This window comes from Sander vitreus, chromosome 5, assembly GCF_031162955.1.
Source record: "Sander vitreus isolate 19-12246 chromosome 5, sanVit1, whole genome shotgun sequence".
Lineage (NCBI taxonomy): Eukaryota > Metazoa > Chordata > Actinopteri > Perciformes > Percidae > Sander > Sander vitreus.
Window position 1 is genome coordinate 26,750,805 of NC_135859.1, and position 26,584 is coordinate 26,777,388.

Below are 26,584 nucleotides of genomic sequence, written 5' to 3' on the forward strand. Positions count from 1 at the left end.
CTGTTTTATATATTTATTCGTATATTTCTGTTCCCTGTTGTGTATTTCCCTGTTTATTATGTTCTGTTTCCTGTTTTATTTTGATAGTATAGTTTTCTGTCTTGTCTCGTTTTACTTCCTGTGTTTTCCCGCCTTTTTTGATTACTCTGCCTCTCCTAATGTGTTTCACCTGTTGTATCACCAGTCCCTTATTTGCTCATCACCTCATGTATTTAGCCTCTGTGTTTCCTTTGTCTTGTGTCAGATCGTTTTGTGTGTGTTTGTGTGTGTTTCCCCATGTCAGTTCTGTAGTTACTGGTTTTTTGTACTTCTCTGTTTTTTGGATTCCCTTTTACCTCTTTTGGAATTGTCTTTTTTTCCTGCTGAAGCCTCAGGACTCCCTTGGTTTATTTTTGTGTTTTTGTTCAATAAATCCTTGTGTTCAAACCTTCTGCCTGCCGGCCTGCCTGCCCTCTCCCTGCGTTTGGGTCCACTATCTTCTGCTAATTGTAACAACAGCAGTACACGTGAACGTGCCAGATTGTAGCCCAAGGGCTAATTTCCATCTTTAGTCCATTAGGCAGGTTGAAGTTACAATAAAAAGGACAAAAGACATACAGTAGTAACATTTGCTGTATAAAACAGGAAGAAAGAAAAGAAAAACAGGACAACTCATTAGTAAGTGTAAAAACAAAGACACAATTCATTAGTATGCTCTACTGGGCTAATACGGTACAGCATACAGTTAGAGGTGATTGTACGTTTGGTTAGCTCTAAGCCAGGTCTAAGACCAAAGATATACAGTAGTAACATTTGCTATATAAAACAAAGAGAAACAGGATGAAAGAAAAAGAAAAACACTGATCACTACTGCGCAGACTCTGGCTCCAGATTTACAAGATGGCAGCGGCGTATCCGGGATATTTTGGCTTTACTTTTGTACAGTGGGAGGAAGTCGACGGCTCATCCATCATACAGTCAGATTTACACCTGTGCTTTTTCTACTGTGACGTGACATGTCAAAAATGTCTTGTGACAAATGGTGGGGGGACTGAGGGGGCTTAGGCAAGCAGTAGCCTATTTTTGAAAATTCTTGCTGCACCCCTGAAAAGACTCCAAATGCAACAAGCTGATTGAGGCTGACAGATGCACATTCATTCATTTATTACCACACGTGATAACCTACAGCATGTTTGCCAGTTAACTGACCAACAACACACATGTTTAATCCGGGAGGGTTCCTGCTTCCCCAAAAGACACACCTTCAGCTGGAAGGAGCTGAAGCTGCACCGTCTCTGCTACAAATCTGTTTTCCCTCGATGTCAGCTGAGGGCGACAGAGGGAGGTGTTCCCCCTTTCCCGGTTCTCAAGATTTTCCTCAGTCCACAATAAACTTTCATTTTGAAAAGTGGACAAACACATACACACACAACGGCGGTCGTCTTCTTGTCCTGCAACGGTTCCCCGGAAAAGCTGCACTAGACTCGACTTGACGACGTTCGTTGTATTTACAAAACGCGCGAAAGGAAGAAGGAACTAACAAACATAGGGAGCGCACAGGTGGAGCTCTCCGGAGCGTCTTTTAAAGTCTCGTGTCATCTTCTAGAAGCAGGAGACTACTGGGACAAGAAGAGACAAGACAATGACAGAAAGCAGCCTTTTCACTGCTGGCTAATCACGCAGTGTTTGATTTGTTGTTTTTGTTTTTGCTTCCTTGCACGTTTACTCCTCGCGCGAAACCTCAAGGAACACCTGGAATGGAAAAACTTCTCGTCTGGACTGTAAAAACTCCCAAGAAAGAATGAAGTAACCGCAATGGAGCCGGACAATGCCCCGTACTCCAAACACAAAAGCACTGGAGTCGGGGGGTAAGTCAATACATTTTAAAGTCTTATTAAATAGCCTTTTTTTCTCTGTCTTTTTTTTTTTTTAATGGGTTCTCATTAGTCATTCATGTGCTCGTGAACATCACCTGCGTCAAAACTAATGCTAGTCGTGTTAAGTTGCTAGTAGCATTGATATAAGTCGTGATATTTTACAAAAGTAGTCTGTTGCAGAACTTTTTAATATATCCTGAGAAATAACACAAATGTAATATTCATATTTGAAAGTAGGCTATTAAGCAGTTATAAACTTGAACAGGTGGTAATAGGTTGCAGGATAGCTTATATGGAAAAAAAATTTCTCTGCTCTTCAGTTCAGTGGGAACAAGTTTAGGTAGCCTGCTGTACTGTTCTTGAAGTTGTATCTTTGCAGCTTGTACCAGAATGAGCTGCCAAACGATCTGGGACTGATTTGAGAGAGATGTATGAGAGGAGGAGACAGTTCTCTCCTCCCCCTTTTCTCTCCTCCCAGCTGTGCATCTCACTCAGCTGGTTGGCCAGCTGTCCCAATGGGAGGGGAAATAAAAGTCAAAATGTTGCATCATATAACCACTGCTGGCCATATGGGTCACAAACTGCACCCCCCCCCCCCCTTTTGTTTTTGAATGGGATGTAAAGAGGAGGGAGAAACACTTTTAAAAGTTCCAACCTAGCAGTCAGTGTGTTAGTGGTTGACCAGTGATTTCCTGTGGCTCTCTGGAAAACCACCATTATAATAGATGTACTGTAAGTGCGTTCATTATGACACTTGTCACTGAGCCCAGTTCACTTAAAACATCACCTGTTCCATCCAGTTTTACGTACAGCATACAACCAAATCCTTAGCTCCAAGAGTGTAAAAACATTGTCCTGGTGATAATGAGTTCATATATCAGAGCTAACTTAACACATTTAGAGGCATGCCATCTCTGTGTGAGCAGTCAACACTCCTGTTATCGCTTGTCTTGAGAAAGAAATTTTGCAGAAAAATCAATGGTGTAAAAGAATCTGCTTATTGGCTGACGAGATAATACAGACACAGTTTATCCCATTCCAGTTGAAAGATTACACGGTCTTATATGGGTTGAGAAAAATCTGCACTTTTTTTTTTTAGATCTATTTCAAAATCTGCAATCAAAAAGTGAGTAATACAAGCTATAATCAAGGCAGTTTTCCTCAGTTATTGAAAGGTTCGTGTGTTAGAGATATAATGAAGCGTTGCTGTATGAATTATGTTACATTAGTCAATATCTTTCACTTGGAATCGTAGGTTTTAAGGTGATGCAGTGTTTTGTAGGTTTGTCAGAGGTGGTCCTGTGGGAGCACTCACCTAGCCATGCTGAGCAGTATCTTATCTGCTCAGGCAGCAAGATAAGACAAAGCTTGTTGTCCTAAAACAGATGTTGGACTCTTTGAACAAAGCAGAGATGCTGCTGCTCTTCTGCAGCAGATCAGATCACTGTGGAAGGTGCAAGTACAGGAGTTAATGGCAAATTAAATAATTTTATCTTTTGATGTTCTAACTTAGACTTGTTCTAAGTTTGGCAACTTCTGATTCAGTATTGCGAATCAGGGATTAATTAGGAGCTGAAACTATTAGTTGATTAAAATAGCTGAGCTGCCTTACAGCAAGTAGGCACTGCTAAGTACTGGGTTCAATCCCTGGTCCGGGCAGTGCCTTTCTGTCTTGAGTTTGCATGTTCTCTCCATGTTTGCGCAGGTTTCTTTGGTTTCCTTCCACCATAAAGACATGCATGCTAGGTAACTCCTGCCATTGACGTAGACCCTGACATTACAGTTTATCTGTACCTTGACTATAATAATTTGTAATTTCTAACCTTTTTGTCTTTCTCTTTAGGAGAGTTCTGATTTTTTGGACTATACTCTGTTGCACCTGCTCTCTAAAGTTAGCACAAGCACAAGGTAAGGATGGGTGAATGTTTGTGTTTTCTTTTTAACACAAACATATTGCGTTGCAGCCGGTAGTGTTATAAATGTGCATCACAGCTAGTGTAGAGAAGAGGAAATTACAATTGATTCATTGGAGGTTAGTGACACTTTCAGGTATGCTTTGTGCACTACACTTCAGTGAGACTGTTCAGATAAACTAGGTCATATTCCCATTATATGAAGTTGAATAGCTATAGGACACAAAATGGATAAAGAAAGTGAATATAACCACTGTTAGTAATTACCCCAACACGGGCCCCTTGTTGTGCTGATGTTTATCCAGAGATTATCTATGACCAATGTGATCAGCATCTACGTTTTCCATTTACAGCTTGGTAAGCTGTACCTCTGTCAGCATCACTGTTTCATCTATCAAGGCCCAAAACTCTGATTCATTATGTTTACTCTTCCCTAGAAAATATTGTAAGTCTTTGTTAGAGCTCTTTGCCGCCCTTGTCCTGTAAAGTGGATGTTGTGTACAGAACACTTGAACTGGATTAGTTTAAAACGGCAGACGCCCCTCAGAATATTGGTTCCCATTCATGGAATTGTTTTCTGTGCAACATGAGCATAAGACACATCACACTCTGCTCTCACTACATCCCATACTCTCAGTAGAAACATTAAAAACTAGCTGAAAGTAGGGCATTCTCTGTACATACCACACAATGAAAACATGTAGATTTTTTTTATATAATGTGCAATTTCTAAAATGTTTTGGACATGTATTTTAGATAGATTTAATTGGAAATGGCCCAATGAAAGTTTCTTAGCCCAAACAAGCCTCTTACCCCTAACTTATATACATATGATGATAATAAAGGTATAATAAAGGTTTCCAAGGTGTTACATGACCCGTCTCCCCTGATTCCCAAAGTATTCTCTGCTAAATTGAAGTGCACTCTTTCTCATGTTGACACACATTCAGCTACGTCTTGAAGTCTGATGCCGTCAGCTTTCTGTTACATCATTTAAGAGCCTTCATAAGCATGCTTTTGTCTGATTTTGCTGTCGATCAAAAATCTGCCTGATATTATTCAATCTGAGCTCTTCCCAGTTTCTAGAAGCTACTGCGCTCAATGATAACTATTTCTGGCAAATTCTCTGTAATTCCGCCTTCATCAGTTGATCGTTTCCTCCAATGATGACTGCGTGACACAATGAGTGTTTAGAGACACCCGTTTTATATATAAGAATGTGTTAATTTGCAATCTCTCTCAGATTCTAATGAAATATGTCCATTAATAAAGCAGGGTCCACTGGAGAAAAAATAAAAACCTGCACACTGTTCTGTATCATTTGCATCTATGTTGTCTACTCGTTTCATAAGAAGTAGTAAAAGTTAGGGGTGGGAATCGATTGGCACCTTTCGATTTGATTCCAATTCAGAGGCCAACGATTCAATTCTAAACAATTTTTTAATGTACATTTCCATGCGTGATTTAAAAAAATATACATATAAATCTGAGTTTGCTACTCAGAGTTTGCTAATCACTTCCTAGACAAAGCAGCTAGACAAAGCTTAGATTTTGACATATGCAGTATTTGTCACACACAAGTTTTAATGAAATGTTTTGTCTACTGAGGTTTTTGTTTGGTAGTCATTCCGTGCTTAAGCCTTAAACATGCTCGTGAAAGTCACCTTCTCTCCCAGTAATCTTCTATGTCAGAGGCTCAGTCATGTTTAAAGGTGGAGAATTGGCTTCTTAGAACATGAAACATGAGGTCTGCCTAAACTCTAAGTTGTTGTCCATTATCCCATCCTCTTTCAGTCACTATGTTTTCTGATTGGTCAAAAAATTAAAAAATCTTAAATAAAATAAATAATCGATTATGAACTTATCAGAATCGATAATCGAATCGTTCTAGAGAGAATCGCGATGCGTCTAAGAATCGATTATTTTTCCCACCCCTAGTAAAAGGCATGCATATGGAAAGTGACTGCAATCACAAGCTATCAATTCTTTTTGTCTGAGTGGTGCTGTCCATACTCCAGTGTTGGTGTACTGCAGTCATTTCTACCACATGGGTCGCTGCGTCTACATTTTGACCTCAGACATCAGAAGGAAACTTAATTGTCAATATGCACAGGCCTTTAAATGTAGTCTTTTTGCACAGTTACTATAGCTACACATGCATACACTGCCTACTCATTTCCTCAGAAGGTTCATCAAGGTCAGCCACAGTGCAGCACCCTTGGAGCAGATTTGAGGACTCAGTATGTCACTGTAGATGTAATACCAGCCTGCTTCCAGATGATGGCTCACATGTCAGTGCTAGGAATCAAACCAGCAACCCTTGGGTTACTGGTTGGCACTATCTCACTCCACCTTAATGCCATCTAGGCATCCATTTGGTGATAGTAAATAACTCATATGTAAAAAGATAATAACAACGCGGATACACTCACTGATGTAAGGAATTGTGATTGTGTCTCATTGGTCACTCAGACCCTTTAAAAAAAATCCCATTTTAATGTGACATGGGGAAAGTACACCCTGTTTCTTGAGAAACACAGTGTAACCCAAAAACATCTTTGGATGCAGAGTTCTTGGTCATTTGGGTATCTAGAGTTTCTAACAACAAATATATATGTGAAATAAGACAATGGGCTGCCTAGATCAGAAAACATGGGATTCAACAAGCCATTCAGATTTGGCTCCCCTTCCGATTTCACTTGCATTCTCATTAGAATATACTGCCCCTCCATCTGAGTATCTTCACCCAAGGCTTGAGAAATACCTCCCTGCAAAGGTGTGCCATATTTTCCTCGTAAGCCAATCAGTGCAGGCTGGGCTTTTTGGGTGTGGGGCTTAAAGAGACAGGTGCTAAAACGACAATGGAGCGTTCCAGACAGAGGGTGAATACAGGTATATTCAGACAGACGTGAAAAATAATGTAATTTTTGAACATTAAAGCATGTAGAAATATTCTAGCCCAAAAATAAAAGTAATAAACCTGAAAATGAGCATTTTATTTCTCCTTTAAGAACCAGTTGTGTTACTTAGTGCCAGCGCTTTTCCTGAATAAACAAATTAGGTATAAAGTTAAAGCTGCTGGAATGTAGAGTAGAAATGCATAAGTCTGTGCACGTCCCTGCTTTCTGAGAAAAGTTGTTTCCTTCTCTAGCATTTCTTTGTCTTCAGGATATGACATAAGCAGTTTTTTCCCCAGCTCATCAGGAGGTCACAAAAGGCCTTAGGCTGCCTGCCTGCTAGCTAAGATTTAGATATGCAAGGTAAGCCCTGAGAGTAGATCACAAATCACACTATGGAAGAACAATTTTGCTTTCCTCATACAATATTAACAATTCAAATGAATGTAATATGGGAAATTCAGCTGGAGAAAATGTTCGTCTTTTTCAGTTTCTGTTTGATGTTTCTTTTCCATGTGTGGGTTTTTCAATCGAGCTGACCTCCCACTGCCTGCACACACTGAGCAGGGTTTCCCTCCCTAACATGTCTAGTGTCTATACTTGTTTCTCATCCGCTGAGCTGTAATGAATCATTTAGTGGTTTATTTCAGCCTTGCCCACATTTGTTTTGTATTAGTCTGGAAGAGGACGGATATTTGAGATCTATTTGTAAGCTTTTAGTTTTGACATTGCATGTACTGCGAGGATTAATGTACTGCAATCAGGATATGCTGATTGGCTGGGCATGATCTATTTTTCAACCTTAAACTAAACAAAAAGCTTTTGTTTGAAACTTTTCCTGAACTTGCACCGGTCCCTAACAATAGTATGATAATAGAAACATTTCCAGTCTGTTTTGATGTTTGTACCAAAAACAGATATGAATTTTGGGAGCATGCTTTGAAAAGTAATAGCCTAGATTTAACATAACCTTGGTGTTGATATTTTAGTGGTTCTCCATTTGGGGTTTGGGACCAACATGCTGGATTTTGGGGTTGCAAAGGACATCTTCCTTCTTGAAAAATACTAAATTGTATCAATTCAGTATCACAACCAGTATGTTATCCTTTCTCTATGCATACTGTAATGGGTGGGCACCAGTAGACAATGAGATGCTGAAGTTGAAAAAGCTGATATTCACTGTTGCTGAAAAATGTATGTTGCACGTGTTGTAAAGAATACTCTTGAAATAAAGGCTGTTTCTTGCTACAGTGAAATGTGGCTTCAATTAAACCCTAAAATAAAGCTGTGGATCCAGTAATGGGAAATTCCCACTACAGGACTTTAGCCCTGATTTGCCACTCACAGCTTTCCGACAAAAGCCCCGGATCGGAGGCAAATCGGCGTTAGTCATGTCCTGTGTCACTTCTCTTGTGTGTTTTAATAATTTGGAGACCAGACATGGGGATTCCTCCTGGGGAAAGATCTAGTATTGTGTGACCCCTTGTCGCTGGTCAGTCAGGTAGTGAAAACAAGACAACAAGACAGCAGGTTGTGTATTGTGAACAGTACAGCAAAATGGCAACTTTGAAAGTCTTGTAGTGGGAACTTAGCTTAAGGAGCAATACATGGAACACACAAGACGTAGCAATTAAAACTTGAGGAAAACACTGCAGTATGTTGTCATGAGCTTGGGCCCCTCTCAGAATGATCATCTTTAAACAACAGACATTACCAGATAAAGTCAGATGGCTTTTCTGTGTCTGCACTAAAAAACCCCAACAATGTCCTCTCCAAAGACCCGTTCAGCTTCCGTTACCCAAGATTGCTCTAATTGAGACTGATGTAACAATTATGTAATTTGCAGAAATCTCTAAAACTGGATGTTGATGTGGGCAAATTCTATGCAGCCTTTTTAAGTTGTTTTGCCGCAGGATTGCCATTAGTCTAACTTTAAACTTGTGAACTCCCAGCTTGGCATTACAACATATTTGTCACTTATATTACTGCACTTTTGTTTCTTCATTTTATAGTTTGATGCAGATCATTGCACTCGGGTGGGAGGGTGTTAATAGGTGTCTTGTGCAAAGTAATACAGTATCTTCTTCTAAATAGCTTATTAAGTGCACATATAAAGTGAAATGTTATACAATTACTTTTTCTTTTTTACTTTTAATTTTGAAAGTATTCATCATTTTCTTTTATACAATTCTGCAAAACCCTTTGTGTCTGTGCCTTTACCAAAGTGGTAAAGTTATTAAAGTTATTTGGGAAGAATAGTTATGTTATATCAACTTAGAAATCATGATATTGTCCAAAAAAAAATAGTTCTTGTTCGGTATCTTTAGGCACTTTAAGAAAACAAAGTTAAGAGTCCCTGACATCTCTTTCTTGTTTCTCTGAAGATGTGGATGTTCTGCAGCAGCTTGGGCTTTCTGGGCGAAGATCAGGCGGGTCGTCATCTTCAGGCGCTCGATCCATCCCTAATGGCATTATCCCCTTCAAGTCTGGAGTTATCCTCACTCCGAGGGCACGTATCCAGTTGCCTCTGCGTGCTGTTATCCCTGCTACCTACAGCTCCACCAATCTCTCCCTGATCCTCAGTTTGTCTGTTCATCGCATCAACAGCGCTTTTCTTTTCTCAGTTCTGTCTAAAAAAAGGAAACTGCAGCTCGGAGTGCAGTTTGTACCAGGGAAGGTGGTGGTACACGTGGGGCAGAGGAGCTCTGTGAGCTTAGACTATGATGTCCACGATGGCCAGTGGCATAGTCTGGCTTTGGATATCCAAGGCCACCAGGTGCTCTTACACACTTCTTGTGGAAAGAGAAGTGCACATGCAGATTTGCATTCGAAAAAAGAGGTGGCTCTGGATGCAGAGGGCTCTTTCCTGCTGGGCAAAATGAACCACAACTCGGTGCCGTTTGAAGGTGCCATCTGTCAGTTTGACATTTATCCCTCTGCTAAGGCAGCTCATAACTATTGTGATTACATTAAGAAACATTGCAGAGAAGCTGACACGTATCGGCCCATGTTTCCACCCTTGCTACCTCTATTTTCCACAGACCCAAACATCACTGTCACTCATATAACTCCACTGTCTTTGACAGAGATATCCAAAAAGGCCAGGAGACCTACTTTGGCCTTGAATGAGGAAAGCACCAGGACTACGATTCTTGTCCCAACTAACCGCTCCCTGATGCTGAACAAAACATCTGTGTATCAGACTGTGAGCACTCCAAAACTTGGTGCTGTGTCTGTTTCTCCACCGTTTCATCCGGGGTTGGAAATTCCATTTAAGTTTCCGACTCAAACTGCTACTACATCTCTTAGGATCAGCATGACACCACCAAACCCTAAACCAACTTCACATGGCAGTGCTGGAAAGAACACAAAGCAAGGAGATACTATTTCTCAAAAACCTTCTGTCGAAAGAATGGATTTACCTGCTTCCACCCGACCATCCGGGATAAAGCCAAACTTCCACATCACAGCTGCTTTTACGCAGGGGTCTCCTTCAAACGCCCACCTTCCCCAGAAAAATCACTTGACCACAGTAGCTCCAAAGAAACCTGAGCCAAAAGTGACCAGTGTGCAGAATGTCAACCCCACCTCACTTATTCCAGTCACTCCAGCTGCAACAGATGGCTTCCAAACATTTGACCTGGCACCGACCCAGTTCTCACTGCTGGCTGGACCACCTGGACTAAAGGGAGAACCAGGACCGCCGGTGAGTGTGCAAGCATTAAACAAACACAGCACACACCTGCCCCTGAAACTAGGGCTGAACGATTAATTGCATTTGCGTTAATATCGCGATATGTTAAAACGCGATTTCCTAATCGCAAAGGCTGCAATTTGGTCACGTGACTCACGAGAGCAAATCAGTCTGCACTCTGCAGATAAAGCATCAACTTGGCACGCTAACGCTACGCCGTACCTTGAGCAGATTTCTGTCATTCAAACAACTCTGAGTTGTAGTTTAAAACTTGTACAGCCATTTTAATAAAATGAAGGATTTTATTCGGGCTTGAGTCCATACATGCAGTTAATGGATACAGGCACGCAGAACTGAAGGCTCGGTTAGTAACGATTAGCTCTGATTAGCGGTTAGCTCCAGTTAGCTAGCTATGTTATAAAGATATGGAGTGACTACTGCGGAGAGGGGTAACAACCAGACTCTGATAAATGACGTTCGGGGAGCTTTCACAGCAGCGTGGCTGCGTTGTTTCAACGGTTTTATTAGTACAGTTAATGCCACGGCAAGACCAGCAGCAGCATGCTACTACTAACGTAACGATAGCCTCTCTGAGCAAGTGCAACGTTGTGACGCTGTCATGCACGCAGCACGCAACTTCATGAGGGGGGGGAGGGGCTGGAGGCAGCTCCTCTGTGTGCGCTGTAAAAAAAAATACACCGTTGTGTATATATGTGTATATATATAACTGTCTAGTAAAGTTCAAAGACAGTGTTTAAAAAGTGCAATCAATTAAATAATCTAAATACTAATAAGTGTGGTAAAGCCACATATTTGTTTTTATATTTCTGCAATTTGCACTTTAGTTTGTGTGATTTGTTTCTGACTTTCATATGAATGTTTACACCAGGCGGTCAGTGCTCAATATACTACTGTGATTGAAGTAGTTAAATAAAAGATGTCATTCATATAAATTCATGCATCACCTAATTTCATCATCACATCCAGGCCTGGCCTCCAGGATAGAACAGTTTGTTTAATCTATCTAATCTTGTATTGTTCATACTATACAATGATTTATTGCTTGTCTTTGTTGAATAATACAGAAGACAAAGAGCTTAAAAAATAATCGCATATTAAATCGCAATCGCAATATTGGTGAAAAAAATTGCAATTAGATAATTTTCCAAAATCGTTCAGCCCTACCTGAAACCCATGCATGAGTATGTGGATGTTTCTCACAACTTTGAGCCACAACAAGTGCTTCTTTGCATGCACTGCAGTAATATCTGTTTTTCTTTTGACTTGTTTACAGTATAGACTTTCGTTGTTTATTATATGAATGAATAACTAATGAAATAGGTCATTTGAATTGTAATAGATGGAACTTTCTACTGGCTGCAATTTTCCTATGCTTTGGGCCAACTTCTGAACACATCTTTGGATCACAAAGACAATGTATGAGTATGACAGTTTGTTGTTTAAATGTCGGTTTGCCTTCTTTGATGTCCAGAACTGCTGCTGACGGAGATGCTGACGAGCGGTTGTGTGGTTTTGTGAATCTAGCAGTCACCAGGCATTGCATCTCTGAAATGTTTGCTTATTGAATAATAGTGTGCTATTGTGTTAATGATTCAGGATTGCTCCATTCCTGCATGAAATACTTGCACATATGCTGTTAAAGACTTTCTATCCCTGTCCAATTGTTGCTATCTAATGTGTGATTTCCTTTTTAGCAGCAGTGGTAGAAATAGTCAGGTTCATAGCTGGCCTTTGCCAGTTAGTGTTTGTCTGAGTGGAGGGGCTGGCGGTGAGGTGTTAGATTCCTCTGAGAGGGAGTGTGACTGCTCAGAGAATGGATTCTTAAAGTAGGGTCAAAAGTAAAAACGGATAAAGGATTTGTGCACAATTAACCATTTAGAGTAAGACTATAAAGGGTTATACAATATAAAGGCAGTGCTTTATTCCCATTATTTAGAGCTTTAGTATTTTTCCCATCTTAAGCACCACAGACCTTTTTGGTGGGAGTGTAGGACATGGAAAAGTGTCTTTTCTTTTCTTTAAAATACAGACTTTACAATTTCTATAAAGAAAGCAAATCAAATGTATATATGTGTGTATATATACACACACACACACACACACACACACACACACACACACACACATATATATATATATATATATATATATATATATATATATATATATATATATATGTGTGTGTGTATATATATATATATATATGTATATATATATATATATATATATGTATATATATATATATGTATGTGTGTATGTATGTAATAAAATGTATAGTTCATTAAAAATATTTCACTGTAACTATAACAGGCTTGAGTGTTAAGTGTGTGTCAGACCCATGACATGGAGTATTACATTACAGTATTATTGTTGTGATGGTAGGCATGAAAAGACATGAGACCTGCTAGACAACTGCTCACATCACACTACAAGCTTCAGTGTTAAAATGCTAGAACTGAAACATTACTAATAAAGAGAAATTCATTAGATCGTCTTAAGACTGCGGAGTAAGACTAACCTTTCAGAGCAAAGCGGGATGAATGTAGTTCGGAGTATTTCATCTAGTCATTCATCAACCAGTGTTGACTGTAGACTGTATACATTTATATTGACCATGCGGTCCTGTCAGGCACTGATCCTTTGTTGAACATACAGTTACCTACATTGTTTCATTGTTTAAAGGACTTCTCTGTCTTGTATTGGGTCATGTTTGACCAAAAGAATGTTTTAAGTAAAGCTTTGCCGCTTTGGCAGCGAGGGAAACCACAGCTCTGCATGCCCGTGAAGCCCATTATTTTATGAAAGAGAAGTACTGTTACTGATGCTCATCAGTCCCTGGTGTATGGTAAAGGTTACCTTCCTGAGGGCTTTCACCATTGTATTCCTTGTTAATGTTTTAGTATAAAGTCTAAACAGATTGCTGAGTCAGGTATAATTCTAAATGATGTTGAGGCAATGTTATAATAGTGTCTTCTGAATCATTTTAGTGATGACTAGAAGCACAATGTTGAGTTTTTCATCCCTCTCCACTGGGATTGGGATTGACATTAGTGGGCCACGGTCTGTTTAAAGCCCCTGACACACTAACCAGACGGCCGACCGTTTGCAGAAAAGGCAGTCGGACTGATCAGTTGGCTCCCTGAGGTCCAAAAAGTGCTTCAGAACACACCGAAGCAACGTTGACTTGAGTGTGTAATACGTCTCCGTAACAGCAGGCGGCGCTAATCTGTATTGTCGCCCAAAAAATGAAAACCGGCAGCTGATTGGACGAACGTGTCACGTGGGTCTGGTTTCTCTGGAAATTCACAGCCAGACTGTCATGGCGGCTTGTTCAGAATACAATCTAATATTTTACTAAAATAGTTCACCGAAACGTGTTTCTGAAAACATTTTAAGTGAGAAATAGGCCGTGCAGTTGCTGAATCTGTTTTCATTTCAGATCGACAAAGGTCAGTTTAAAAGATTTTCGTCAGATTTTGAGAGGCTTAGTCACGCTCATCCCGCTCGTCATTTCCGGGTTAGCACTCCACCAATCAGATTGGTCATGGAGTTCGACTGCCCGCCCTCCGACGCAACATGTCAGGTCGGCCAAAATGAAGGCCGACAGCTCCTCGGACGGACGACGGCACGGAACACATCGAACAGACTCGAGTCACTGACGACCAATTATCGGGTTGGTGTGTCACTGCCTTTAGAAGGCTTTAGGTTTCAAGTGCTCCCAAGAGCAGGAATGTCTTTGAAAGTAAATGTGACAGAGTCTACTGCAACCTTTTTTAAACATAGCTTGTCAGATCTGATAAATAACAGAAGTGCTGATGAATTCTTCAACAGGCCTACGCTCTGAAGAAGAAAGCATCAAAAGAAAAATTGATGCCTAAATAATTAAGTAAAGTCTTCAGTCTAATGGAGGGGTTCTTCAAAGAAAACATTTAGGGGTTTATGTAGGCTGTTAACACATGATCAGCAGCATGCTTGTGCTCTATTGTGTAGGGATGCACAAATCCGATACGCCGGATCGTTATCTTCGCCAACAACCAGATCTGATATCGGCCAGATGTGACCAATCCACAAGTAAATACAGTTTCTGTGTTATGTCATTATAAAATTCAGTTTTTCAGACACATCTATTCAGTCATGGCTAGCAGACATCTTAGTGCCACAGCAATCCTTACATAAAGATGATTCCAATACTTCAAGCAGTGAGGTATACAGGCTTACAATTTGGCTAAAACAGAGCACCTGTATTGGTTCGTTACTCTGTATCAGCAAATACCCGGAGCTGAGGTATTATAATCTATCTATAAAGACTTGAGCTCCAGCACTGCTATTTCGCCCACCCCAGCGAAACTGCAGCTTAAACAGTTTATCATGTGTGGACATCCTGTTGGTTGCTGTCTAAAGAATCTAAAGGTTGCTGAAAGCCTTTTGGCTTTTCATAATGTGTACTGGCTGAAAGAGTATAGTTCTAGCTGTTGGTGCTGTCCGAGTCAAACAAAAGTGCTCTATACATCTGACATTATTACAGAAGCCCAATTTCAGCTGGACTGCCTCAAGCTGTTTTTAGGCCCATTTCCTTTTCCTCTTTCTTCAACCTTCTGAAGTCATGGGAAAATAAGTTACAATCCTCAAGTAAACTCAGGCTCCCCAGATTGACCCCTCATTAGGTTTGACCTTTCGGAGCTTTGCTAATCCATGTATGAAATTGTTTTAAAGCTAGCTGATGCCCATAATTAATGTGATTGGCTGTGGCTGGAACCAATGCCGACCTCCCTGCCAGTGCAATGAGTCAGACTTGCAGTCTGTGCACTGTAGTGGTTTTGGGCTCAAATTATATTCCCTGCAACGGGACAGGACTGCTCTAGCCTCTAACAAGACATCCTTATGCCTGCCAGCATCTCACTCACTGAGTGCTTTGCAACTCTCAGCTAACTTCCCTTAACGTCTAATCAGAAAATAGCTCAAGATGTATTGACTTATTATCCAGCTTGAGAGACTTTTACATGATTTTTTTTTTTATTTCTTTTCAAGCTGTTCAAGACTCCCTTGAAATGACACGACAAAAGGCAGCAACTCTTATTTGCTCCTTTTGTATTTATAGACTTGCTTCACTCTATCCTTGACATATTTTACATTTTCTTTTTAGGGCCTCCAAGGACTTCCAGGGTTGCCAGGAAAGCCAGGGAAGAGGGGTCCAAGGGTGAGTTTCTCCCAACCAGTGACAAGTTTCCCATTTACCTTCCTACAGTTCCTCTTTTTTTCCTTTGCCACTTTTCATTTCCCCTCCAAAATCTTCCATAATGTATTTCACTGTATCTTAATGATGCCTTACTCATGTCTAATCTGCGTTATAGTGAGATAACACCATTAGCAGTGCACTAAGATGGAAGACCTTTATGCATTTTGATAAAGCACACAGTGACATCTTTGGATTACGGAGCATTTTTCAGGCAGATTTTAGTTTGCTTTGGCTCTGGGTTTGATCAAGCTGTGCATCTCTGCTGCCAGGTCCATTTGTAAAGCTGGACAGCACACAACCATACGCTACAAATCTGTTGGTTGCCTATGTTAAATTAATTAAACACATATGGTAGGTATTAGATGGACATGAAAAAATAAGGTAACTTTTGTTAGTGTATAGAAAAAGTCCTTTTTATCCCATACACAAACAGTTCCGGCACTTAAATTAGGCATAGCTCCTATGTTATCATCAGTGAATGCTTCTAGTGTATTAGACTGAGTTCTCCAGTGTCATATCTCTATGTCAGTCTACAACTGTGAGCTCCTCTGATGGAACCAAACAGAGTGAGTGCAGATGTTATTTTAAGATCATGTTTTCAGAAGAAATATAAGAAGAGAGAAAACACTGGGAGATGATTTGTCCCAAGGGATGGTTTGTTATCTTAATTCCTTTCTAAAACTGTATAACTAATGATTGAGTATGTAGTGGCTGCCCTTTAAACTGCCTCTTCACCTCCCGTATATGAAAATGAACAAAGCAGAAGTTGAATTTGGCATCACAGTGAGTCCTAAGCTAAAATAAATATGCTAGAACTTAAGGCAGTGAAAAACTGAAGAGATACATGTTTTGGTTGCTCTTTTGCAGAGCTCCTGCTGAAGTACTCCTGCAGAGTACTTGTGCTCCTGAGGAGTGTGCATATGAACTACCTGCCGCAGCCCGTGAGACTGTGCCTTGCAATCAGGCATCAGAGGGGTGGGCTGTGGGAACCCAATCTCTTTAAACAAGGAAGAAAGAGGGCTTTGTCCCCATCTTATTAAAGGCATTTAAGACCCTGTCTGGAGCTCAGCAGTTATATGCAGTAGTACACCAACCTCTATAGAGTTCATTCATCATCAAGCTCTTGAGACCTAACTGTAGGCCACACCGACTCAGAGCAACAAAAGAGCCTGAGGGTGCAGTTCTGGTTTTTACTGATTGTTTTCTTGAACCATGAGAATTTTCTCTGGATAGTTCACGTGATTAGCAAGAAATACCACAAAGCTACACACATGATCTACAAAAAGCTCTAAAGTGGACTCTGGTCTGGGCATTGCTTGTACAAACAGTAGGAATAAAAGCTACATTCACTATAGTAGAGGTTTTTTATATTTTAAACATATCATACTTCCATATGTAGAGAGTTGATGAACAGTAACACCCAAGCTGCTCAAGAAATGGTCACACTTTGTTTCTTGCTTATTTCCTCCAATACTTTGTCTTGAAAGGTTGCTTTAAGTTGTATGCCTTAAGGTAAAGTCCTACTGTAATACAATATTGAACACTGTTTTACAATTTGAGTCAATTGTTCAAGGAAGACATGTTGAAACTTTTAAATCAAGGTTTGTTTGAAAGATATTTACTGGAAAGAAGGCTGGATGTGACTCTTAATCCTAAATACTGCTAATGGGTAATCTATTTACTTATATTGAAATGTCACAGTGCCAAATACCTTTTTTAGTTAGTACAACAACATATAGTCATCTTTATTTGTGAAATTATAAAGCATAAACTTACAGCATAGTTGTGACATTTTTGCCCCTATTTGTCAATGTCAGTTTTTCAGGGAAATTAAGTAGAAACTTGTGTAGATAAAGATGGATCATGTTTTAGTTGAAAATAATTTTACACTGGAAAAAAGTTTGAATGTGACTGGGAATCCTTGAAACTGCTGTTGTTTGATGGTTGGATTCACACTGAAAAGCACCAAAATGATTCTATGTGTGAGTTTAGGACAGTACAATAACGTGTAGTCATCTATGTTTTGCCAAGTTATAAAGGCTAAACTTACAGATTATGCTGTGCCACTTTTTGCCCCAATGTCTGTCTATTTGTCATATAATTTCATTTACCTTTGCAAAATAGATAGCGGAAATAGCGGAAGGGGGAGACTTTGTGCCAGATGTTAGGCTTTATACCAGCACTGTACAGACTTGGTAGCGTTGGATTGCAATAAATGTATTGCAATGAGCAACTCTAATCTTTGGAAGGCTCTTGTCTCATTTCATTTTCACCTTTCAAATCAGATGTAGAAAAAGCTGCACCAAGATATGATCTGAAATTAATAACTGTTGCTATTGCACAGAAAGTGTGAACAATGTGACCTGTGCGGGGGATTCTTACTCATCACAAAACAGCAGTTGGGGTGACACCGCACCATTAGGGCTTTACGTCTCTGACAGTAAGGTGTCATGTCTCTACTGAGCAGCATCTCTCGACACAGCCATAAGCCCGGCAGACCGCCGGAGTTCACTCAGCCCTGAAGGAGAGGCTCGAGAGCGGATCAAAGAGGGCTTTGTGCAGAGAAACGGACCTGCCAGTGTTCAGTCAGTCTGTGAAGCTGGGTTTCTGTGAAATTGAAAACATTTGCATAATTGCTTAAAGAATGGTTGACACTATTATGACATGAAATAAGGAGTCTATGGAGACTTAAGCAATGGAAGCTCTGCTTTTGCCAGTGGTAGATTGGTGCAGAAAACTGAACAGATTTATCTATGTTGTAAAATTTAGATTCTTCTGAAATGAGGTACATGTGTAGGCACAAATGAACAGTCTCTCAGAGGCTTGATTAAGATCTTCTCTGTCATTATTGGTAACACTGACAGTTTCCATTACAGCATTTCTTGTGCTTAGGGAGCACATTTAGAGAGTTAAAATTAAGTGGCAACAGGTTCACAGAAGATGCCGTTAGATAGCAGTTATTTTGTACTTCATCGTTGAATTGTTCCAGAGCACTGACAGTAAAACTATGAGCGTTTGTAAATCTTTAGATTTGTCGACCTTTAAAGGAATATGCCACTGTTTGTTGAAATAGGGTTATTCACCGTCTCCTCTATATGTATATAGGTGGGCAAATGCATTTTTGTCTCAGTGCATGCATTGTCTTAGTCCAGCAGCGCCGGCGCTAGCTTAGCTTAGCGTAGTCCTTTGTTGCCGGTTAGCATGTTGTGATTAAAAGTGAGCCAACAACAAAAAAAAACAACCTAATTACTTCTTGTGGCCTGCATATTCACGAGTACAAATAGCATTGCAGATTAAGACTAGACAGATTCCTAGGCAGATATTGACTTGGGACTATATTGGGTGGAAGTACAGCCGAAGCACTGCTACTTGGCGCAGAGATATCACGCAGCAACTCTGTGTGAGTACAGGTCTAATATGGGTTGATCTATCCCGTAAAATAACCATGCGTCATGTTTACAGTAATCAATCTGTGGACAGCTGTTTATTGGGTCTATTCGGTGTTTTTCCCAGTTGACTTTATCGCACCGAAAAAAAAGTCGAGGACTGCAGGATGGATCGACGCCGAGAAATCCTCGGTAGCTGTGACATAACGTACTGTGGGCACGCTCATCTTGATCTGACACGTTGAGCCTGGTCATCGATGGAAGTACCTTGTCCCACTCTCCACAGCACAGACACTCTATTTCAGTCGGCATAGGTTAGCAAATTCCTCCACACTCACACAAACAGTTTGTGTTGGCTCTCATCCTCACGTCCTCGGGCTGTTGAGTGATCGCAACCTCCTCCTGTTGTTCTATTTCCAAAGCACGCAGCTCCTCTTCTGAAAACTCTGGTTCGTAGAGGTATGGTTCTGGATCTTGACTGTCTGAGAAGTCATCCTCTTCGTCTCTCACAAAATCTGCCATGTTCATCTCCATTCACTGTCTACTGTAGGAAAAATAGTCAGCTATTATTCACGCCGGTATGTTGACGGAAGTTGGGGGGTTTCAGGTGCTGCGTGATCTCTGCGCCCATGTAGCAGTGCTTCGGCTGTGCTTCCACCCAATATAGTCCCAAGTCAATATCTGCCTAGGAAATCTGTCTAGTCTTAATCTGCATTGCTATTTGTACTCGTTGTGAATACGCAGGCCACAAGAAGTAATTAGGTTTTTTTTGTTTGTTGTTGGCTCACTTTTAATCACGACATGCTAACCGGCAACAAAGGATTCCATTGACTACGCTAAGCTAAACTAGCGCCGGCGCTGCTGGACTAAGACAATGCATGCACTGAGACAAAAATGCGTTTTCCCACCTTTATAAATATAAAGGAGACGGTGAATAACCCTATTTCAACAAAGGGTGGCGTATTCCTTTAATATAAACTGTTTTCCATGTATTACTTAAATGTTAATGTACTGTAACACACCAGTCATTTAACCAATACCCCACACATTGCACTGCATTACATTCTGGTGCAAAGGAGATGCATTTTATATTTCTAGCTGCAGCAACATTAGTCTATTTTGAAATAAGTGCATAACATAAAAGAGCACCACCTACAACATAAATATGATTCATCAACAGAATATTTAAGAAAAAAAGAAAAGACAAATGCACTTTGCACTGAAAAGTTTTGCCAATTAACCGATCTTCAGAAAATGAACCATCAATTTTAATAATCAGTCCCTTATTAAGCAGAAAGGACACTTGCTGGTTAAAGCTTTTCAAATATGAGCATTTAAATACTTGTATGTTTTGGACTGTTGGATTTTTCACAATGTTTTGACATATAGACGTGACCGTTAATAGGTTAATACAAAATAATAATAATGACAGATTAAAGAAAAACCTGGCTTGTTGCAACCCCAGTCTCACTACTGGCCACACTGTTTCTCTGAGAAGAGATTTTCTGATCTTAGGGAAGCAATTAGCACTTAGTAAGCACCAAGGGATTTGCCAAGATAAAATAAATAAGAGTTAAGATCCTTTACTATACATTATATTGAATAATCATCAGGCTAAAGACATACTGTTTCCTTCTGTGCAGTCCAGTGAAGGTGTTAGTAGGTCTGTTCAGGGTTAATGGCCTATAAAAACAGTAGCACTCCACGTGTCAGTCCTGTAAAGTGATTCACCCAGATCATAAACCTGGTCAGAGCTCTGGCATACAGGTGCCCTTCAACTGCAGGCCTCAGGTGTGTGTGTGTATGTGTGTGTGCATGCATGCGCTCATGTGCATGTTTTATTTGCTGTTGGTCTCGAAAATATTTCTTGTCAAGAGCTCTTTTCAATAATTGTAAAGAGGATCTTCGTTCCTTTTCTCACCCACATGAAGATAGATGGATAAAGGGACTCATTCTCCCTCACAACGCCCACCTGCCTTGTCATCAGCGCCGCGCCTCCTCATCTTATGTACTGCGAGAATGCAATTTGTAATATTCCGTCCAGACCTCCCTTTTTCTCTACGTCTCCTCCTCCCTTTGCTTCCCATCCGGGGATAACGACTACCATACGATTTAATATCAAGTGATTGAAAAGGGGAATGCTCTGGATAGAAGAGGAGGAGGAAATCTGTAGATGAGCTTCTGTTAAGTGTCTCCATATGTCCAGCAGTGAGCCAGTTTGAGGGGAGGGGTGCTGCCCGAGCTGTTTGACTCCTCTCCACAGCCTGATAATTTAGCGCAGATAGATAACAGGGACGGGCTATATCATCCAACTGTACACTTACACCTCTTGGCTTCCTCCGTTTGTTTGACTCAGAGTAATCCTATCCCTCACTTTCACCTCCAGCTCGGGGGGGAAACGTCTCTCTTCTCAACCGATGGAAAGTCTGAACAACTCTAAGAGCGGGCTGAAGATACAGTAGCTTTCTGTTCAGGCCATCTGAACATGTTTCAATGCTTTCAATTTAGCTGGGATAGATTTTCCATGCTCAGCATTTCGACCCTGCTCCACACAAGTGTGCAGTTGAAATGAAGGCTCCTCACTTGGATGCCTCAGGAAGTTGTTGCTTTATTTTTTTGCAGCTCACTTGAATTTATAGTACCTTTAACCAGAAAAAAAAATAGATTTTGTCTCCTCATTCTCTGCTCCTGTACGTCCACCCACCTGGCCTGACTTGCAGGAGATAGTCCATTTTGATAAAGCACTTGGCACAGATGGCTCAATGAATTACATCAAAGCACGTTATATATCACATATACCTACAGATTGTGGCACAATGCCATTGGGGAATATGATGTGATGGATGAGTGGCCTTAACTTTGTGGGACCCTTATAACCAGTGGAAAAGTGTAGGGATGAGGAAAATCACATCCATATGTCATAACTTGGACAGGCAGGCAGACAGGCAAGGCAGGCAGGAGATGCAGTACGTCTCACAGAGCACCTATACACAAACACAGAGGGACCTCGGGGCACAGCTGACCTGTCCCATAACACTGACAGCCAGTGGAAAGGGAAAAATATGTGAAAACCTCACATATAGTACAAACTCACCCCCCTTTGCTGCTGAAATAGAGGCCCTTTAATGACCCCGATGATCACCTTTACTCAGTGTCTTCCTCAATCATGTGTGTCTCTGTTTTCAGGGTCCTCCTGGCCCCCATGGAAACCCTGGTCGTCCCGGAACTCCTGGAGTGAAGGTACAAATCAATAATTTTATGTCAAATGCTACCTATCTGTATTTAGGAAGCGAAAAAAGGCTCATCTTGTAATATGTAATAGTAACATGTCAGAAAACCCCATGAAGAAAAAACACACATAGTGTACACTGTTCTGGTGCTGTAAATCACAAATGCACCAAATGTGTATTAATCTGTTGGAAAGGAGTACCTATCAAATACACAATTTAGAAAAGTACAGTGTGCCGTTTTTTCAGGCCACAGTAAGGAAGTCTGAAAGTATTGAGAGATGGACTAACACTGTTTGTTTTGGTCTTAAATACAGCAGATTTTTCTGATGCTGTTAGTGGTTTGTTTACATCAAGAACACAGATTTGGATCTCAGTTATGATAATCTGACAATCAACAAAATGCTTTTTCATGTTTATATAAAATATGTATAATTGCATATTCCCGTAATTTATATGGTCAGAAATTGACAGAGTGGGCCTTTTAAATAAGTTACTATCCATTTTGTCGTGGCTGTATCTTTCAGCCTGTACTGTCTGCCTTGTCAATACACTGCTGGATCCTTAAAGTGGATTTAGGACAAGATATGGGACAACCTCTTGGGGATGCAAGAGATGATGTAAATAAAGTAAAATGAGTTTTATGCTACGTACAGCCTTAATACTCTTCATTCTAAACCTCATTCATTGGTCCATATCTAACTGATGAAACGACAATGTAAATTTGAAGAGCGAGTATTTCTTGTGTTTTTTCTTCATCCAATGTTTGTGATTTCACTAAGTTTGCATGTCTGAGGTTCACAGTACATCTCTTCTAGCCTCTTAAAAAGCCATTTGTTTCCCTTCAGGAGAGAACAGCAGTTTTAGGTCTTCCTGACTCACTACTTTGCAAGTACTTGACATGAGTCTGTGTTCCAGCTGATTTGAATTGTCAACACAGAGGGCTGCTTAGCTCCATAATGTGTCAGTCTCGTATCACAACAGAGTCTGTTTGTTAAACCATGCTGGAATAAAATGGAAAATTGCTTGTATTTCAAGTCTGCACCTAATCCATAACAATGGATTGAATTTCAGCATTTTCCATTTTCCAAAACAACGTAATTGATACCATGCTTTGGCCTCCTTTAACCAAGGAAAAACCATAACTCCTATATTGCACATATGTGTTACTGGAGCCTAACCAAACCTGACCCAGCTCAGTTTGCACACAAACCTCAAACAGCAGACAGCCTGGTCTGGCACAGTTTGCTGCTTTAAGAAAAATGAACAAGCTGGATGAAAACATACTGTGTTAGCTGAATTCTGTTTTGAATATGTCACTTTATCTGGATGTAATGATGATAATTGAGACGAGATGATGACCAATTACCAACTGCTGTAAGTAGCCTACCAGTAGACTTAAAAATGTAATGAATGAAGGCCTAAAATATGCATATAATCAGTGGAAAGTAGAAGTGCTTATTAGGGTCTTCAGCTTTTAGAAGAAAGTACCTCATTTAGCTTCTCTTTGAATTGAAACTTCAGATGATGTAGTTAAGGTAAAAAACCTTTAGACAGTGAAAAGACGTGTATGTAGCTCTTGGCTGGAGCTTGCACTCCTGGCTCTGTTAAGAAATCAGTCCGGAGAAAATTCCCACAAAGACTTTTCAATGCCAAGTTGTAGCTGTCACGAACATGTAGGTTTACATGGGCCAATACACTATAGATGGAACTCCTATCGTACTCTCACCAGTAACCCTGTAAAATAAAAGATTCTCCTTTGAAGCAGTGCATGTCTTTCCACTATGACTGAACTATTGCCTTTTGCACTAAGAGGTCTGGAAAGAAATACCCCCAACACTCCTTAAAAAGTCTTAGCTTCAGGATTGCACCAAAGTGAGGCACAAAACATGATTTCTCTCCATGCCAAAACCTTTAATTTGCTAAATGAAATGTGTCAGAACATGTGCAATCAGCCGATAACAGGCTGTTGTTTGGTTAGGGTCCAACCAACTCAGTGCTGCAACATTTACTTGTTTCATTATAAAATAAGCGCTAACACAGGAAATTATCTATTTCTCCATGGACCTCTTACATTATAATTGCGTAGATTTCTGGGCTGCTCTTTCAACAGTGCGATTGGATGTTGAATGCTGACCCAGAAAGCACTGACAGGATTCCTACTGCCCGAAAAGGGAGAAGAATGTACATGTTCACTCCCCATCACTTCTTGCTGGCTTGGTGTAAACTGAGTCACTGGAGGGCATAAATGGATTGCACGTTGTAAATACAACTGCTAGACTCACCAATAAGTAGGATGAACTCATTACTCTTTGATAGGGTAAATGCAAACAGTGAACTCCTTTATGCCTTGTGAAGTGGAATGCTGTGGCAATGCAGAAATTATGCAGCGAACGTTGGTGCAGAACAGGATACATCTCGTACCCACTGGAGGAAAAGTATGAATAGGAAAATGTTCTGTGTTTTTATGTTTTAGGGCCAAAAAGGAGATTACGGACTGTCACCTGGTCAAGCCCCAAAAGGACTAAAAGTATGCATATTGTCCTCTTTCCTTTCATAGAACTACTCAATTATTAGCAGACAGTCATGCAAATTATGTTGGTGTATTGAATTTAACCCAAATTGTCCTTCTAGGGAGAGCCTGGTGTCATGGGCCCCCCTGGACTGCATGGCCAAGATGGACGAAAGGTAGAAAATCTGATTTGTCTCACAAGCTTAAACTGTGTGTTTGTTTGTGTAATTCGACAAGGAAGTAACTGATATCTGTCAGATTTGACTGGCCTTGTCCCATATGTGTAACAGTTAATATTGTACTTTGTGTGTGTGCCCTTTTTTTCCCCACTGTTCTCAAAATGTTTTCCGACATAAATCAGACATTCTGAATGAATGAGCGACTGAATGAGTAGAGTTGTGTATATCGAGGATCACTAAATCAAACGTACATCCTCTCAACCCTGACACACCCTGAACTACCTTTGCGGGGGATATCTGTGAAAGTGCTTAGAAACTCCAGCCAAACATGGATGTTTCAGCTCTTGTTTGGAAAGCAGCCTAACATAGTGCCGGCGTCAAGGAGAACACCTGTTATCAGGCTCCCCTGCGGGTCGAAATACTAAAGGTTTGAATGTCTGGGCTGTTACATCATCAGTATCACAGGCCTCCAAAAAGATGAAGGCATTTGAGCAGAGCTAAAGTTTACGGAGTGAAATTTAAGCTTCACATACTTCCTCCAAACGCATGTTATGTAATTCACTCTCTGGAGAACAGTTTTTCTTAAAAGTAGGCCAAGTTATGATTGTGGTTTAGTTTTGTGATCTGGTCCGGCTCTGGATTGTTAGTCTACATGATTTGACTTCTTTACATGTTTACATATTATGTAATCTGATATCCGTTATCTTGACAAGGAGTAATGGTAAGCAGCAGAGCGTTTTCTCCATGGCCTTGTGCATTTTATCATGTTATTCACCCCACAGTAATTACACATCTCAAGTGAGCCAGAGCCTGTTGAATTTCCTGCAATGCAGTGTGCAAATAACAGTACTCTGCAACTGACTGACTTTGTTTTTCCATATTGTTTGTTTTAAGACAATATGAATATTTTTCATTTTGGTGGAGTATCGTAAAACATAATACCTGCTTCCATTAAAGAATAAAGCTGGCAGCATTTTTGTTATTGTCAGAACAGATCCAATGGAAAGACCATAAACAGCAATGTGGTAGTCTATCTCTCAATACTTCCCAACTTTGTTACCCTGCTTGTGGCATTTAACCCAGTGGTTCCTACTGAAGATGGAAACCATTAAAACAGCTCACAGATACTTTATATCTTTTCTCAATAACTTAATAACTTTATATTTTTTTTAAAGGGCTCAAACATTTCCTAAAACAGGTAGGCACTGTAGTTTTTAGCTAACATTTCTCAAACAGGAGTAAATAGTGCACACACTTGATGATGTAGTGAGTATTCACAGCAGCTTCTACTGAAAACACCATGTTGTGGTAAGCTGAGATCACAGGGGAAACTTAGTTAACATTAGGTCACTCCTTGGTCACAGGTCAGGGGCCGAGAAGATCTAGTGGTCCTACTCCTTCACTAAACCTGTCCTGTGGTCAAGTGTAAATGCATGTGTCGCTAGAGATTGAGGAAGTCTAGGCTGCTTCATGATAAGGGAATGTTGTGTTCCGGGACCGTCTCCTTTCAAATATGGCACCATTAATATCTTTGCATAACCCAAACCTGACATATGTTCAGGATGAGATGAATGCGTCTTGGAGATGGAGAGTGCCTCAGATTTGGGATGGCACTACACAACACTACATTGTTGTTAAACTGTGCTGCTTATCTTTAGTATCC

General features: G+C 40.4%; 1 protein-coding gene across 1 annotated transcript in view; it reads left to right on the plus strand.

Moving 5' to 3' along the window:
• Positions 1-1,344: 1,344 nt before the first annotated feature.
• Positions 1,345-26,584, plus strand: part of col27a1b (collagen, type XXVII, alpha 1b) — a 68,429-nt gene continuing 43,189 nt past the window's right edge. The window contains exons 1-7 of the mRNA XM_078251306.1: positions 1,345-1,847; positions 3,700-3,764; positions 9,051-10,372; positions 15,525-15,578; positions 22,190-22,243; positions 24,707-24,760; positions 24,865-24,918. Of these exons, the coding sequence (XP_078107432.1) occupies positions 1,795-1,847; positions 3,700-3,764; positions 9,051-10,372; positions 15,525-15,578; positions 22,190-22,243; positions 24,707-24,760; positions 24,865-24,918 (1,656 nt within the window). The 5' untranslated portion in view covers positions 1,345-1,794. The remainder of the gene's footprint in view (positions 1,848-3,699; positions 3,765-9,050; positions 10,373-15,524; positions 15,579-22,189; positions 22,244-24,706; positions 24,761-24,864; positions 24,919-26,584) is intronic.